General features: G+C 43.5%; 1 protein-coding gene across 1 annotated transcript in view; it reads right to left on the bottom strand.

Moving 5' to 3' along the window:
• Positions 1-15673, bottom strand: part of LOC119970397 (transient receptor potential cation channel subfamily M member 6-like) — a 282278-nt gene that overhangs the window by 56295 nt on the left and 210310 nt on the right. Inside the window, exons 28-30 of the mRNA XM_038804950.1 lie at positions 12114-12246; positions 5474-5574; positions 1357-1412 (exon numbers count right to left, since the gene is read on the bottom strand). Coding sequence (XP_038660878.1) covers positions 1357-1412; positions 5474-5574; positions 12114-12246 — 290 coding nt within the window. The remainder of the gene's footprint in view (positions 1-1356; positions 1413-5473; positions 5575-12113; positions 12247-15673) is intronic.

The following is a 15673-nucleotide window of genomic DNA, read 5'->3' as shown; positions in this document are numbered from 1 at the left end:
CACAGTCCAAAGATGTGCAGGTTAGTTGGATTGGCCATGCTAAATTGCCCTTAGTGTCCAAAATTGCCCTTAGTGTTGGGTGGGGTTACTGGGTTATTGGGATAGGGTGGAGGTGTGGACCTTGGGTAGGATGCTCTTTCCAAGAGCCGGTGCAGACTCGATGGGCCGAATGGCCTCTTTCTGCATTGTAAATTCTATGATTTACCCAACTTCCAAAACTTTGTCCATATCATCCCCACCACCATTGAAACCCTTGTTCAAGTTTTTGAAGGTCATTATAATTGATCCCTCTCAGTGAAGCGCAACTTATGATTATTAAAAAAGACAACTAGATGTAATTGGTAGATGAGCTTGTTAATAGGATAACAATCAGTGGGCTAACTGCTCTTTCCTAATCCCTGACTTTTCTTATAGCTCCTTCTGTAGGATCCTAGGATAAGTACAACTGTTTGGTGCAGTACCATGTCATAGAGACCAAAACAACCCACATGCAAGACCTCATCTTGGCTGAATTCCTTGATCTCAGGCAGGGTGTATGTCAGGAAGCTACAATATTGGGTGGCCAATATTTTACCAGGCCCAGTATCTCACTATCTTGGCTTACATATAAAGAACAAGAATTCAGATGATATACCAGAATGTCTGGCATCTGTGGAGCAATACTTCAGTATGAATGAATCCCTCCAGAGATAAGTTGCGACAACATACCTCCGATCTATAGGCTCCTGGTTTGTTTGCATAAGGATCTGTATTGTAAGTGGTAATACTGTTAGTTCCAAACCAACTTTAGCAGAAATGATGAGCATTTAAAGTAAAATATTTGGTGTTTTATTGGGCAACGGAAGATCTAATTAAAAAGTACTCATTTGCGTTATGAGATCCCCCCCCCCCCCCCCCCCCCAACTCCCCAATAGAGAAAGCTGAAACAGATATGTACACAGAGATCCCTTAAAGGAGCAATACTTAAACTGGCATTAGTGGCTACAGAATATCTACATTTATGATCCTGTCACCAACAATTGTTGTGTGGAAAAGACTTTGGTATTAATTATATAAAAAATGTAGCTAGTAAGTTATGTTTGACAATTTTCTGCCATTTCTCCACATTGAATTTTTATTAAGTGACCAGTATCTAATCATCTGAAAACATTTCAAAGCAGTTCGTACAGTTATTCCGTTTTGAAGTCCGGTGTTAATCTGCATAAAGTAGTGGAGAGCAGTGACTGTTGATGTGTAGTGCCACTGGGGGATCTACTGGAAATTCAGAATCCTCTGGAGGGAAAATGGTATAATATTACCCCAACAAGTATCTATAAAAAGCGGGCTGATAATTAAGTAAATTATTGAAATACTTACGAAGATTTCCTACTTAGGTTACTTCTACTTGGCATGAATGAACCCTGAGGCAGATCCTGAAAATTGAGAAATATTCTATTAATTTGGGTTTAAAGTTATCTTTTCCAGGGCGGCATGGTGGTGCAGTGGTCAGCACTGTTGCCTGATGGCAACAAGGACCCTGGTTCAATCCCGACTCTGGGTCCCTGTCCATCTGAAGTATGCATATTTTCCCTGTGTCTGTGTGGGTCTCACCCACAGCCCAAAGATGTGCAGGGTAAATTGCCCCTTAATTGGAACAAAATGAATTGATACTCGAAATTTATTTTTTTTTAAGTTTTTTTTTTCCATTCTGTTTATCTTTACTGCTGAGAGCTTGCCATGAATGAGTAAGTTTACACAACACTAAGTTCTAACTGTGGGATGCAACCATCCCACAAATCCGACAGAACAGCAAACAACAACAGCAAGACTCAGAAATGTGTGTACCAAAACAGGAATTGCTGTGGATGCTCAGAAGGTCAAGCAGTACCTGTGGAGGGAGAAATAAAGTTAACGTTTCAGGCTTCTGACCTTTCATCAGGACACCAAACTGGGTTCTGATGAAAAGTCATCGACCTGAAATGTTAAGTCATTTTTTTCTCTCCATAGAAGTTGCTTGAATTGCCCAGTATCTCTGGTATTTTTTGTTTTTCTTTCAGATTTTCAGCATCCAGTTTTAGATGGGAGATTTCTGTCTTGTGTCAAACACAATCTACCTAATAGATTCGGGTCAAAAGTCCTAATAAAGTCAAGGTTTCCTTCATGAACAATATACTGTCACAGGGATGTAGTTACACCGAAGAATCAAGATAGATGGGTGACGGTGAGAGGGGCTGGGAGGAAGCAGTCAGTACAGGGATCCCCTGTGGTCGTTCTCCTTAGTAACAAGTATACCACTTTGGATACTGTTGGGGGGGACGACTTGCCAGGGGTAAGCCATGGGGTAAAGGTCTCTGGCACAGAGTCTGTCCTTGTTGCTCCGAAGGGAAGCAGGGAGAGGAGTAGAGCATTAATCATTGGAGACTCCATAGCTAGGGGGATAGATAGGAGATTCTGTGGGAACAAGAGAGACTCGCGGTTGATGTGTTGCCTCCCAGATGCCAGGGTCCGCGATGTTTCGGATCGTGTTTTCGGGATCCATAAGGGAGAGGGGGAGCAGCCCCAAGTCGTGGTCCACATAGGTACCAATGACAAAGGTAGGAAAAGGGATAGGGATGTAAGGCAGGAATTCAGGGAGCTAGGGTGGAAACTTAGATCTAGGACAGAGTTATTATCTCTGGGTTGTTACCCGTGCCACATGCTAGCGAGACGAGGAATAGGGAGAGAGAGCAGTTGAACACGTGGCTACAGGGACGTGGCCGCATTATAGGAAGGATGTGGAAGCATTGGAAAGGGTGCAGAGGAGATTTACCAGAATGTTGCCTGGTATGGAGGGAAGGTCTTATGAGGAAAGACTGAGGGACTTGAGGCAGTTTTCATTAGAGAGAAGGTTAAGAGGTGACTTAATTGAGGCATACAAGATGATCAGAGGATTAGATAGGGTGGACAGTGAGAGCCTTTTTCCTCGGATGGTGATGTTTAGCATGAGGGGATATAGCTTTAAATTGAGGGGAGATAGATACAGGTCAGATGTCAGAGGTAGGTTCTTTACTCAGAGAGTAGTAGGGGCATGGAATGCCCTGCCTGCAACAGTAGTGGACTCGCCAACACTAAGGGCATTCAAATGGTCATTGGATAGACATATGGATGATAAGAGAATAGTGTAGATGGGTTTTAGCGTGGTTTCACAGGTCGGTGCAGCATCGAGGGCCGAAGGGCCTGTACTGTGCTGTAATGTTCTATGTACATGAATATATGGTGTATTTTTCAGATATTTCATAGAAATTTCATAGAATCCCCACAGTGTAGAAAGAGGCCACTTAGCCCAACAAGTCTGGACTGAACGCTCCGAAAGAACACCTCACCTAGGCCCACTCCCCCATCCAATCAACCTAATCTGCATCCCTGGACTAAGGGAAAAGTTTAGCATGGTCAATCTACCTAACTTGCACTGGACTGTGGGCTGTGGGAGGAAGCCAGAGCACTCGGAGGAAAACCACACAGACACGGGGAGGAGGTGCAAACTCCACACAGAAAATGACCCAAGTCTGGAATTGAATCTGGGTCCCTGGGGCTGTGAGGCAACAGTGAAAATGATCATTGTTAGTTGCTTTATTTCCTGAGATGTCACTCAATGCCCTTGCTTCCCAACTGATAATTAACTGTAAGGATGCAGAATCTACTTGCACAGATCTTTTGAAAACATAGGGGCTCAAATTCCTTGGTTATTCCTGCAGATTTCTGCCCTAACTCCTGTGAAATGGTCATGAATACTGCATTGGGGACATGAACAGGAACGTCCAGTGGCTTTGTCCACCATGGCCACTGATGTACAGGAAACAGAAGTCATTACACTGGGACTTCCTGGATCTTCAGCCTCACAGGAATTCAGAGCAGTTAGAAGACGAGTGCACCAAGGGAGACATCCATAAAGACTTTCTGATAAGCTGAAGTAGGCTCCTCCTAGAACAGGTCCATCCATTGCAAAATTGGAGCTTGTATGCCCAAAGGGGACACGTTTCAATTTTAAAATATTGGCATTTATTAAGTGGGAAATTGGGGGTTGGAGACAAGAGTGAAAGTGGCATACTCCCCCACCGCCAGCATGATGGCACAGTGGCTAGCACTGCTGCCTCACGGCGCCGAGGTCCCAGGTTCGATCCCAGCTCTGGGTCACTGTCTATGTGGAGTTTGCGTAGGTTTCGCCCCCACAACTCAAAGATGTGCAGGGTAGGTAGATTGGCCACGCTAAATTGCCCCTTCATTGGAAAAAATGAATTGGGCACTCTAAATTTATTTTTTTTAAAGTGTGGATTCTCATTACTTCAGTAGTTAATAGACATTTTTTAAAAAATTATACTTTACCCATCTATAGCTTTTATCTCCCTCTCTTAAAATACCATCTGTCCTTTGCAATTTTTATTTCCCATTTTGAACATGCTTGAAACCTTATTTGCATGTTCTGCTTTACACTTCCTTGTTTGTCTGGGTGTAGCTTAGTGAGAATTCTTTAATTAGTTGAAGAAACTCCCTGTTTCTTGCCCAGCCCACAATACTATGGATACCCTGCAATGGGCACAGCATTGGATTAAAGAATAAATATGGGGTGTGGACATTGCTGGCTAGGCCAGCATTTACAGTCCATCCCTAATTGCCTTCAAAAGGGTACTGGTGAGCTGCCTTATTAAAATGCTGCAGTCTATGTGATTTTGGTACATCCATAGCGCTGTTAGGGAGGGAGTTCCAGGATTTTGACCTGGCAACAGTGAAGGGCAGTGATATATTTCCAAGTCAGGATGGTGAGTGTCTTGGAGGGGAACTTCCAGGTGGTGATGTTCCAATGTGTCTGCTCCCCCTTATCCTTCTAGATGGTAACGGTTGTGGGTTTGGAAGGTGCTGCCTAAGGAGCCTTGGTGTGTCTCTGCAGAGCATCAAAAACAGGATTAGAGTGAATATCCACTCAGAAGCCTGAGAAAACTTTGTGAAGAACTGTCAGCGAGATGAATGGCAACTGCTTTACCTTTGCTATAGACCACAAAATTCAGGCCATTTCCTGCCCGTGCTGCAAAATGAACCGATTTTGTCTTCTTCTGAGCTAATATTCAAGTTCAGAAGCAAGCACAACCCAACACTAATTCTTCAAAGTGTTTTTGTCCACTGTACATAATATTGCATATATAAAATAAATATGCACTTCTAAGAAGATTCAATTTATTTATTTTTAATGCAAATAAAATTAATTCCAAAGTGTAGAGAAAAGCTACAAACCTAGTTTGATGTTCAGTAAAAGATGGACAACATTCTTCTTCATCAGTTCTCTGCCTGAAAGCACGTCCTTAGCAATTATTCACCAAACCATTTATACTACGGGCAGGACAGGGAGGCAGGCCCCCAGTCTACCTCAGCGAGAACATGGAGTAAATCCCATGCTGGTACACACACTAGCCATCTAGCCAACTGAGCAAAATGCCCCAGTCCATGTACAACAATACTTCACCTCAAATGATGTCCTTAACATGTCACTGCATGGCTTTGATATCATATTGGTATCCTGATCATGAACATTTTGGTTTGAACAAGTGCCTGCCTCATAACCTGCTGAAGCAAAGCACAAGGACAAGAATTTCAGTGTTGTAGACTTCCATACACAGCAAACTACATTTTATCCTGGATCAAAACTTGGTGAAGTATAATTCAGAAGCTAATGCCCAAGCAAGACAAAGAATCATGGGTGGAATTTTAAGTTCCCTCCTGGCTGTGGGGTTTTCCAGTTCCGCCGATGTCAATGGGTTTTTGAACCGCTGGCAGCATTTTACAACCTCGCTCCCACCGGGACAGGATCGTAAAATTCCACCCCACGTCTATCATCATTAATATACCATTTACATCGTACAAGGATGGTGAAATGAGTTAGAAAAATGTAGTCTTGGCCATAACTGAGGTTAATAATCCATATCAATTGAGAGGTTATTGAATGGGATAGCTTCTCATACCAATATTTATTCCCCACCTCCAAACTCTTCCAACTCAGTTGAGACAAGAACCTAAATCCTTTAAGCAGCAGTGAAACTCACCAAGAAAAAGCTCCCATAAACATGCTTTAATGAAGAAGGATTCAATATACCACATGCTGTACACTTACCATGTATACTTACATCTAAGGTGGCCTGTGTATAAATCAACTTCCCAAAATCCACTCAAAACAAAACAGCACAAATTTCCTCTTGTCCGTAAGCAAAACTCATTTTTTGCGTTCCAATTTTACTAATAATCCACAAAAAAAGCAGGTCAAGATTAATTCAGAGGGTTTGTTTATCTTTCACACACAAAAGCTGGAAAAAGGAGTGCTTGCCACTTCCCATTCTGCATACCTACACGGGCATGAAAAAAGGGGTTTTATGAAACAAGGACCAAAGAAGCAAAAAGAATACTTGTTCATGTGAGTTTAGAGTCCAAAGTCAGGATCCAGAGGTGTTTCCTTCAAGGTGGGGTTCAGTTCCAATGAGTTTCTAGTTGATTAAACATTATGGAAATTGTGGAGACAAATGAGGCTGCTACGCAATGGATTTTTCAATGTTTATATTGCTTGAGAGACACCAATCAGAGACTTTTAAAATAAAGCAGGCTTCGTGTGGTTGAGACTGCTTACCCAGTCCAGCTGTTTGAGCTCTGTCCTGTTGATGTTAAAACAGCAGTCTGGCTGTGAAGCCCAAAGAGAGCTGGTTCATCTCAATGGGCTAGACAGCTGGTTTGTGATGCAGAACAAGGCCAGCAGCGCGAGTTCGATTCCTTTGCCAGCTGAGAACTCTGAATTCTCCCTCCGTGTACTCGAACAGGCGCTGGAATATGGCAACTCGGGGCTTTTCACAGTAATTTCATTGCAGTGTTAATATAAGCCTACTTGTGACAATAAAAAGATGATTATTATTATATTATAAACTGTCCAAAAGGCCAGAGTCTCGGGTCATGTATCCTTCATTCTCCCCTATGGACGTCCAGTGGTGGCCATGGAGAGAGTAGTCGCACACAGGGCAGCTCCGACTCGATTTATACCCGTGAGTGGGGTAGCTCTGGCAGGAACGTGGTGCAGAAGGTACAGAGGGAGAAGTTCGCCCCAGGATCGATATGTCTATGGGCTACCAGACCCAACAAAAAACAGTCAAATACTTGGCTCAGGAGAGGGGAGAGGGATTGTGAAGTAGCAAAGTTGGAGACGAAGGGTGGTCATGGGCAAAGAGGCGGGCCATCGTGGATGGGCCAGATTTAGAGGAGGAAGAGCCAGAGGGTGATGATGGCAGATAGTAGAGGGGAGTGGTGATGCAAGTCTTGGGAAGAATTGTATTGTGGAACATTTTCCCCTATGACTAATAATGTGTGAAAATATGAAGTTGTTCACATTGGCAGGAAAAATAAAAAAGCAGAGTACTAATTAAATGGAGAACGACTAAGGAACTCCAAGGTGCAGAAGGATCTGAGTGCTCTTGTATATGAGTCACAACACATGAGCATGCAGGTACAACATGTAATCAAGAAGCATAATAGAATGCTATCCTTTATTATGAGAGGAATTGAACATAAAAGTAATGATGTTGGGCAACAAGGTGACTGAGAAGGAAAGGGAACCATAACATCCAAAGTCTGGAAGATGATGATGAGTTTGAGGGAACTATGGTCACAGAAACCATACAACTGCATGAAAGGGAATGAAAAGAAGTCCACACAACCGTACTGATCGGAAAGAAGGGAGAACTGAGCCCACAACCATAAATCTGACATCTAATATTGGTGAACAGAATAACATCATCCCACTCAGGCTAGAGCAGAAGACCTTTCCAGAAAAACGGAAAGAAAATGAGTACCCAAAGAAAGGCAATGTGAAACTGAGAAAAAACATACCAACTCAGTATGTAAATAGTCCAACTCGGGAAGGGGCCATACTGGACCTGGTATTGGGGAATGATCCCGGCCAGGTGGTTGATGTTTCAGTCAGTGATTACATTGGGAATAGCGATCACAATTTCGTAAGTTTTAGAATACTCATGGACAAGGACAAGAGTGGTCTGAAAGGAAGAGTGCTAAATTGGGGAAAGGCCAACTATAATAAAATTCGGCAGGAGCTCGGGAATGTGGATTGGGAGCAGCTGTTTAAGGGTAAATCCACATTTGAAATGTGGGAGTCTTTTAAGGAAAGACTGCAGGGCAGACATGTTCCTGTGAAAATGAAAGATAGAAATGGCAAGATTAGGGAACCATGGATGACGGGTGAAATTGTGAGACTAGCTAAGATGAAAAAGGAAGCATACATAGGATCGAGGCAACTCAAAACTGATGAAGCTTTGGAGGAATATCGGGAAAGTAGGACGAATCTCAAACGCGCAATAAAGAGGGCTAAAAGGGGCCATGAAATATCTTTGGCTAACAGGGTTAAGGAAAATTTCAAAGCCTTTTATTCGTATTGTTATGTTTCTTAAAAGAATGCTAGAAGTCGTTCAGCAGTTGAAGGATGGTTTATTGTGCTCCATAATAAATTACTTTGTTAGCTTTTACTTACAGAATGGCACTTGTAAATATACTGCTTTTCTATGCTCTGCAACTAGGCCTAATCACTTGCAGCCCTGAGCTCAACTTCCGTCCTGTCCTGCTCCCCTGCTCCTCCATCCAAAGTGAGCGAGGGCGGGCCTTCGGCGTCACTCTTATATGTCCCCGTGCTGCCCCCTGGTGAAACTTCCATTTCCCATCAGCCCCTTCTGTACACACTCAGGCAAGGATCACTACACGTATGTAAGGAGCAAGAGGGTAACTAGAGAAAGGATTGGCCCACTCAAAGACAAAAGAGGGAATTTATGCGTGGAGTCAGAGGAAATGGGTGAGATTCTTAATGAGTACTTTGCATCGGTATTCACAAAGCAGAGGGACAAGACGGATGTTGAGGCTAGGGATGAATGTTTAAATACTCTAGGTCAAGTTGTCACACGGAAGGGGGAAGTTTTGGGTATTCTAAAAGACATTAAGGTGGACAAGTCCCCAGGACCGGATGGGTTCTATCCCAGGTTACTGAGGGAAGCGAGGGTTGAAATAGCTGGGGCCTTAACAGACATCTTTGCAGCATCCCTGAGCACGAGTGAGGTCCCGGAGGACTGGAGAATTGCTAATGTCCCTTTGTTTAAGAAGGGTAGCAGGGATAATCCAGGGAATTATAGACCTGTGAGCTTGACGTCAGTGGTAGGCAAACTGTTGGAGAAGATACTGAGGGATAGGATCTATTCACATCTGGAAGAAAATAGACTTATCAGTGATAGGCAGCATGGTTTTGTGCAGGGAAGGTCATGTCTTACAAACCTAATAGAATTCTTTGAGGAAGTGACAAAGTTAATTGATGAGGGAAGGGCTGTAGATGTCATATACATGGACTTTAGTAAGGCGTTTGATAAGGTTTCCCATGGCAGGTTGATGGAAAAAGTGAAGTCGTATGGGGGTTCAGGGTGTAATAGCTAGATGGATAAAGAACTGGCTGGGCAACAGGAGACAGAGAGTAGTGGTGGAAGGGAGTGTCTCAAAATGGAGAAGGGTGACTAGTGGTGTTCCACAGGGATCCGTGCTCGGACCACTGCTGTTTGTGATCTACATAAATGACCTGGAGGAAGGTATAGGTGGTCTGATTAGCAAATTTGCAGATGATACTAAGATTGGTGGAGTTGCAGATAGCGAGGAGGACTGTCGGAGAATACAACAAAATATAGATAGATTGAAGAGTTGGGCAGAGAAATGGCAGATGGAGTTCAATCCAGGCAAATGCGAGGTGATGCATTTTGGTAGATCAAATTCAAGAGCGGACTATATGGTCAATGGAAGGGTCTTGGGGAAAATTGATGTACAGAGAGATCTGGGAGTTCAGGTCCATTGTACCCTGAAGGTGGCAATGCAGGTTGATAGAGTGGTCAAGAAGCTATACAGCATGCTTGCCTTCATTGGACGGGGTATTGAGTACAAGAGTTGGCAGGTCATGTTACAGTTGTATAGGACTTTGGTTCGGCCACATTTGGAATACTGCGTGTAGTTCTGGTCGCCACATTACCAGAAGGATGTGGATGCTTTGGAGAGGGTGCAGAGGAGGTTCACCAGGATGTTGCCTGGTATGGAGGGTGCTAGCTATGAAGAAAGGTTGAGTAGATTAGGATTGTTTTCGTTGGAAAGACGAAGGTTGAGGGGGGACCTGATTGAGGTCTACAAGATTATGAGAGGTATGGACAGGGTGGATAGCAACAAGCTTTTCCCAAGAGTGGGGGTGTCAGTTACAAGGGGTCACGATTTCAAGGTGAGAGGGGTAAAGTTTAAGGGAGATGTGCGTGGAAAGTTTTTTACGCAGAGGGTGGTGGGTGCCTGGAACGCTTTACCAGCGGAGGTGGTAGAGGCGGGCATGATAGCATCATTTAAGAGGCATCTAGACAGGTATATGAATGGGCGGGAACAGAGGGAAGTAGACCTTGGAAAATAGGAGACAGGTTTAGATAAAGGATCTGGATCGGCGCAGTCTGGGAGGGCCGAAGGGCCTGTTCCTGTGCTGTAATTTTCTTTGTTCTTTGTTCTTTGTAATAGCATACATGGGAAACCGAGATTAGGTACACTCCAAACCAGAGGGACCCACAAAGGAAAAGATGTGACTTGCATATTCTAAGTCATGGAAACAGATGGCCCTGTTACCTTGCAGTTGAGCAATTGCAGAACTGAAGCTTAGCAAAGGAAAACATGAGATGAAGGATGTGACACTGAGAGTTGAAGATAGCGCAACCATTAAAAACCACCGTCTGATAAAAAACAAGTAAGGTGGGTGGAGGGGCACTAGCTGATATGATAAGAGCATCAGGAGTATGTGAGAGGTGAGGATTGGAGGGTTTTTTGTTTTCTTAGTTATTGCAGCTCGGCCAACATTTTGGCCAGCCTGCTTCCACAACCAGCAGTCCCTGTGCTGCCTCTGAATCATTTTGGTGTCCGGTGGGCACGATTCCCATTACACCCCGCTTCCCCGCCCTCTCTCCCATAACCTGGAATGAAAATTAGAACTTCCACGGCTTTTCTTCATGAGTCGCGTTTGCTGAGCTGGGAATTTGTCTGCAGAAGTAATTACAAGAACTGGCTTTGAGAAGATTGAAGCTATCGTTAATTGTTGCCACCTGGCACACTCTAGTCACAATGCTCATGCTCAAGACAAAGTTGCTGCGAACTGAACACCGAAGCACATGGACCTGCTCTGGATTGATGGTGGCCAGAATGTCACTGTAGGTTAAGCTGACTATATCAGATCAATAAGAATCAATGATATCCTCCGATGCTCGGAATGAAGTGCTACAGTGCTACAGCCTGGACGGCTGATGCTGTGGACCACTGTTTTCTAAGCGTAAATGCCTGTTTCCTTTATTCATAATGTATCTCGATGCACAGCATTACATAGAATTCCAAGCACAGAAACAATACATGTGGCGAAACAGGTTTATGCCAGTGTTTATGCTCCACTCGAACCTTCTCCCACCTTCCTTCATCTCACCCTACAACTTATCCTCCTATTCTTTTATAGCTCATATGTTTATCTAGCCTCACCTTTAATGCATTTATGTATTCACCTCCATGTGATAGCAATTTCCACATTATCACCATTCCCATGAGTAAGGAAGCTTATTCTGAATTGCTTTTTGGATTAATGAATGACTATTTTATATGCATGACCTTGGGGTTGGACTCCCACAGAAGTGAAAACATCTGATCTGTGTCTACCCTATGGAAGCAGTTCATTATTTAAATACATTTCTCAGATCAATTCTCAGTCTTCTCTTTTCCAGAGAAGATAGCCCCATCCTGTTTAATCTTTGCTGATGATGCTTGCTGAGATTTCTCCTAATCAGAACAGTTAATGTGCCAGCCAAGCATGAGGTAAGCAATGCAAAGTTAGATGAAATTTGAACAGTTGCAATGTAAGCACACAACACATAAAAGTTTAAAGTCAGTACATCCAGGCAATAAGTTATCACATTCATAATAAATCAAATAGTGTAAAGTTTCACTCTTAATAACCAGATTACATAAGGTTTCATTTTTTCTTAATGTCACACTTTAATATGGAAGTGATGTATAAGATAACGTACTGATTTGGTTGAAAGTGGAGATAGTTAGCCAGTTTTTGTTACATTCCATCCCATCCACATTCTTCTCACTTCCAGTATTGCTATGTTGAGCTGAGTCCAAACTCTTCTGGGAGCACCCATCTATTGTAATTACCTGAAACAAACCAGTTTGTGCACTTCATTGGGTGAAATAGGGAAAGTTAACGTAAAGAGGGTAATGTCCAACCACCATCTGTATGTTCAGGACAATGTAAGCTTTATCCAGTCCATTCAACGGGAGCACTGAAGTGGCTCAATCAGTGGTGTGAGTGAATATCACAAGAAATCTGACCATCCAGCTTCAGAGTTCTCGTAGAACTCAGGATTCCAACATTTTCCAACTGTTATAAGGAAATCTCTATCTGCCCAATCAGATTGGGATTAGCTCAGATTTCTGGCTGGGGCCTGATTTTTCTGAAAGATGATGATGGAATGATATGACCCAATTATGCTGATGAAGAAATCTTTCGTGTTGGTGTTTTAAGAAAAAATGAAATTGTCAGCCTCAATAGTTTTTAAAGGAATAAATCAAAGACCTAAAGTGGCATGATTGTCGTTGAAAAATGGCAAATCCTTACTTGTTCGCTTGCAGTTTTACAACACAAGCCAAAACACATCGGGGTAGAAAATTCGACATCATTGCAAAGGTGAAAAGTTTACATATTCTGCAGTGGGAAGATATTTAACACTGCTGGTACTAAATCTACAGCAAGGAGGCATTTGGCAGAGGCCACATGTCTTCTTTTAGAGTGGCCAAAAATGAATGTAACAGATCTTTTTCATTCATCTCCTGACAGCTGATTACAGTAGCATTGGCAGGCAGCTTACCATACCAATGTTTCAGTAATGGGCAATAATGTATCTTATAGAACATACAACATAGAACATAGATCATTACAGCGCAGTACGGCCCTTCTACCCTCGATGTTGCACCGACCCGTGAAACCATCTGAAGCCTATCTGACCTACACTATTCCATTTTCATCCATACGTCTATCCAGTGACCACTTAAATGCCCTTAAATTTGGCGAGTCTACTACTGTTGCAGGCAGGGCGTTCCATACCCCTACTACTCTCTGAGTAAAGAAACTGCCTCTGACATCTGTCCTATATCTACCACCCCTCAATTTAAAGCTATGTCCCCTTGTGTTGGTCATCACTATCCGAGGAAAAATACTCTCACTGTCCACCCTATCTAACCCTCTGACTATCTTATATGTCTCTATTAAGTCACCTCTCAGCCTTCTCCTCTGTAACGAAAACAACCTCAAGTCCCTGAGCCTTTCCTCGTAAGACCTTCTCTCCATACCAGGCAACATCCTAGTAAATCTCCTCTGAACCCTTTCCAAAGCTTCCACATCCTTCCTATAATGTGGTGACCAGAACTGCACGCAGTACTCCAGGTGCGGCCGCACCAGAGTTTTGTACAGCTGCAGCATGACCTCGTGGCTCCGAAACTCAATTCCTCTACTGATAAAGGCTAGCACACCATATGCCTTCTTAACAGCCCTATTAACCTGGGTGGCAACTTTCAGGGATTTATGTACCTGGATGCCGAGATCTCTCTGTTCATCTACACTACCAAGAATATTGCCATTAGCCCAGTACTCTGCATTCCTGTTACTCCTTCCAAAGTGAACCACCTCACACTTTTCCGCATTAAACTCAATCTGCCACCTCTCAGCCCAGCTCTGCAGCTTATGTATGTCCCTCTGTAACCTATAACATCCTTCAGCACTATCCACAACTCCACCAACCTTCGTGTCATCTGCAAATTTACTAACCCATCCTTCTATACCCTCTTCCAGGTCATTTATAAAAATGACAAACAGCAGTGGCCCCAAAATAGATCCTTGCGGTACACCACTAGTAACAGAACTCCAGGATGAACATTTGCCATCAACCACCACCCTCTGTCTTCTTTCAGTTAGCCAATTACTGATCCAAACCGCTAAATCACCTTCAATCCCATACTTCCGTATTTTCTGCAATAGCCTACCGTGGGGAACCTTATCAAACGCCTTACTGAAATCCATATACACCACATCAACTGCTTTACCCTCATCCACCTGTTTGGTCACCTTCTCAAAAAACTCAATAAGGTTTGTGAGGCATGACCTACCCTTCACAAAACAGTGTTGAGTATCGCTAATCAACTTGTTCTTTTCAAGATGATTATAAACCCTATCTCTTATAACCTTTTCCAACATTTTACCCACAACCGAAGTAAGGCTCACAGGTCTATAATTACCAGGGTTGTCTCTATTCCCCTTCTTGAACAAGGGGACAACATTTGCTATCCTCCAGTCTTCCGGCACTATTCCTGTCGACAAAGACGACATAAAGATCAAGGACAAAGGCTCTGCAATCTCCTCCCTGGCTTCCCAGAGAATCCTAGGATAAATCCCATCTGGTCCAGGGGACTTATCTATTTTTACACTTTCCAAAACTGCTGACACCTCCTCCTTGTGAACCTCAATCCCATCTAGCCTGGTCGACTGTACCTGAGTATTCTCCTCGACAACATTGTCTTTCTCCAGTGTAAACACTGACGAAAAATATCCATTTAACGCTTCCCCTATCTCCTCTGATTCCACACACAACTTTCCACTACTATCCTTGATTGGCCCTAATCTTACGCTAGTCATTCTTTTGTTCCTGATATACCTATAGAAAGCCTTAGGGTTTTCCTTGATCCTATCCACCAACGACTTTTCGTGTCCTCTCCTCGCTCTTCTTAACTCTCCCTTTAGGTCCTTCCTGGCTAACTTGTAACTCTCAAGTGCCCTAACTGAGCCTTCATGTCTCATCCTAACATAAGCCTTCTTCTTCCTCTTGACAAGTGCTTCAACTTCCTTAGTAAACCACGGTTCCCTTGCTTGACAACTTCCTCCCTGCCTGACAGGTACATACTTATCAAGGACACTCAGTAGCTGTTCCTTGAAAATGCTCCACATTTCGATTGTACCCATCCCCTGCAGTTTCCTTCCCCATCCTATACATCCTAAATCTTGCCGAATAGCATCATATTGCCTTTCCCCCAGCTATAATTCTTGCCTTGCGGTATATACCTATCCCTGCCCATCGCTAAAGTAAACATAACCGAATTGTGATCACTATCACCAAAGTGCTCACCTACATCTAAATCTAACACCTGGCCGGGTTCATTCCCAGTTCCAAATCCAATGTGGCATGGCCCCTTGTTGGCCTGTCTACATACTGTGTCAGAAAACCCTCCTGCACACACTGCACAAAAACTGACCCATCTATAGTACTCGAACTATAGTATTTCCAGTCAATATTTGGAAAATTAAAGTCCCCCATAACAACTACCCTGTGGGCAGCACGGTGGCCTAGTGGTTAGCACAGCTGCCTCACGGCACTGAGGTCCCAGGTTCGATCTTGGCTCTGGGTCACTGTCCGTGTGGAGTTTGCACATTCTCCCCGTGTCTGCGTGGGTTTCACCCCCACAACCCAAAAATGTGCAGAGTAGGTGGATTGGCCACGCTAAATTGCCCCTTAATTGGAAAAATAATTGGGTA

This window comes from Scyliorhinus canicula, chromosome 8 (assembly GCF_902713615.1).
Source record: "Scyliorhinus canicula chromosome 8, sScyCan1.1, whole genome shotgun sequence".
NCBI lineage: Eukaryota > Metazoa > Chordata > Chondrichthyes > Carcharhiniformes > Scyliorhinidae > Scyliorhinus > Scyliorhinus canicula.
The sequence above is the reverse complement of the archived record's forward strand: the minus strand, read 5'-3'. Positions and strand labels throughout refer to the sequence as shown.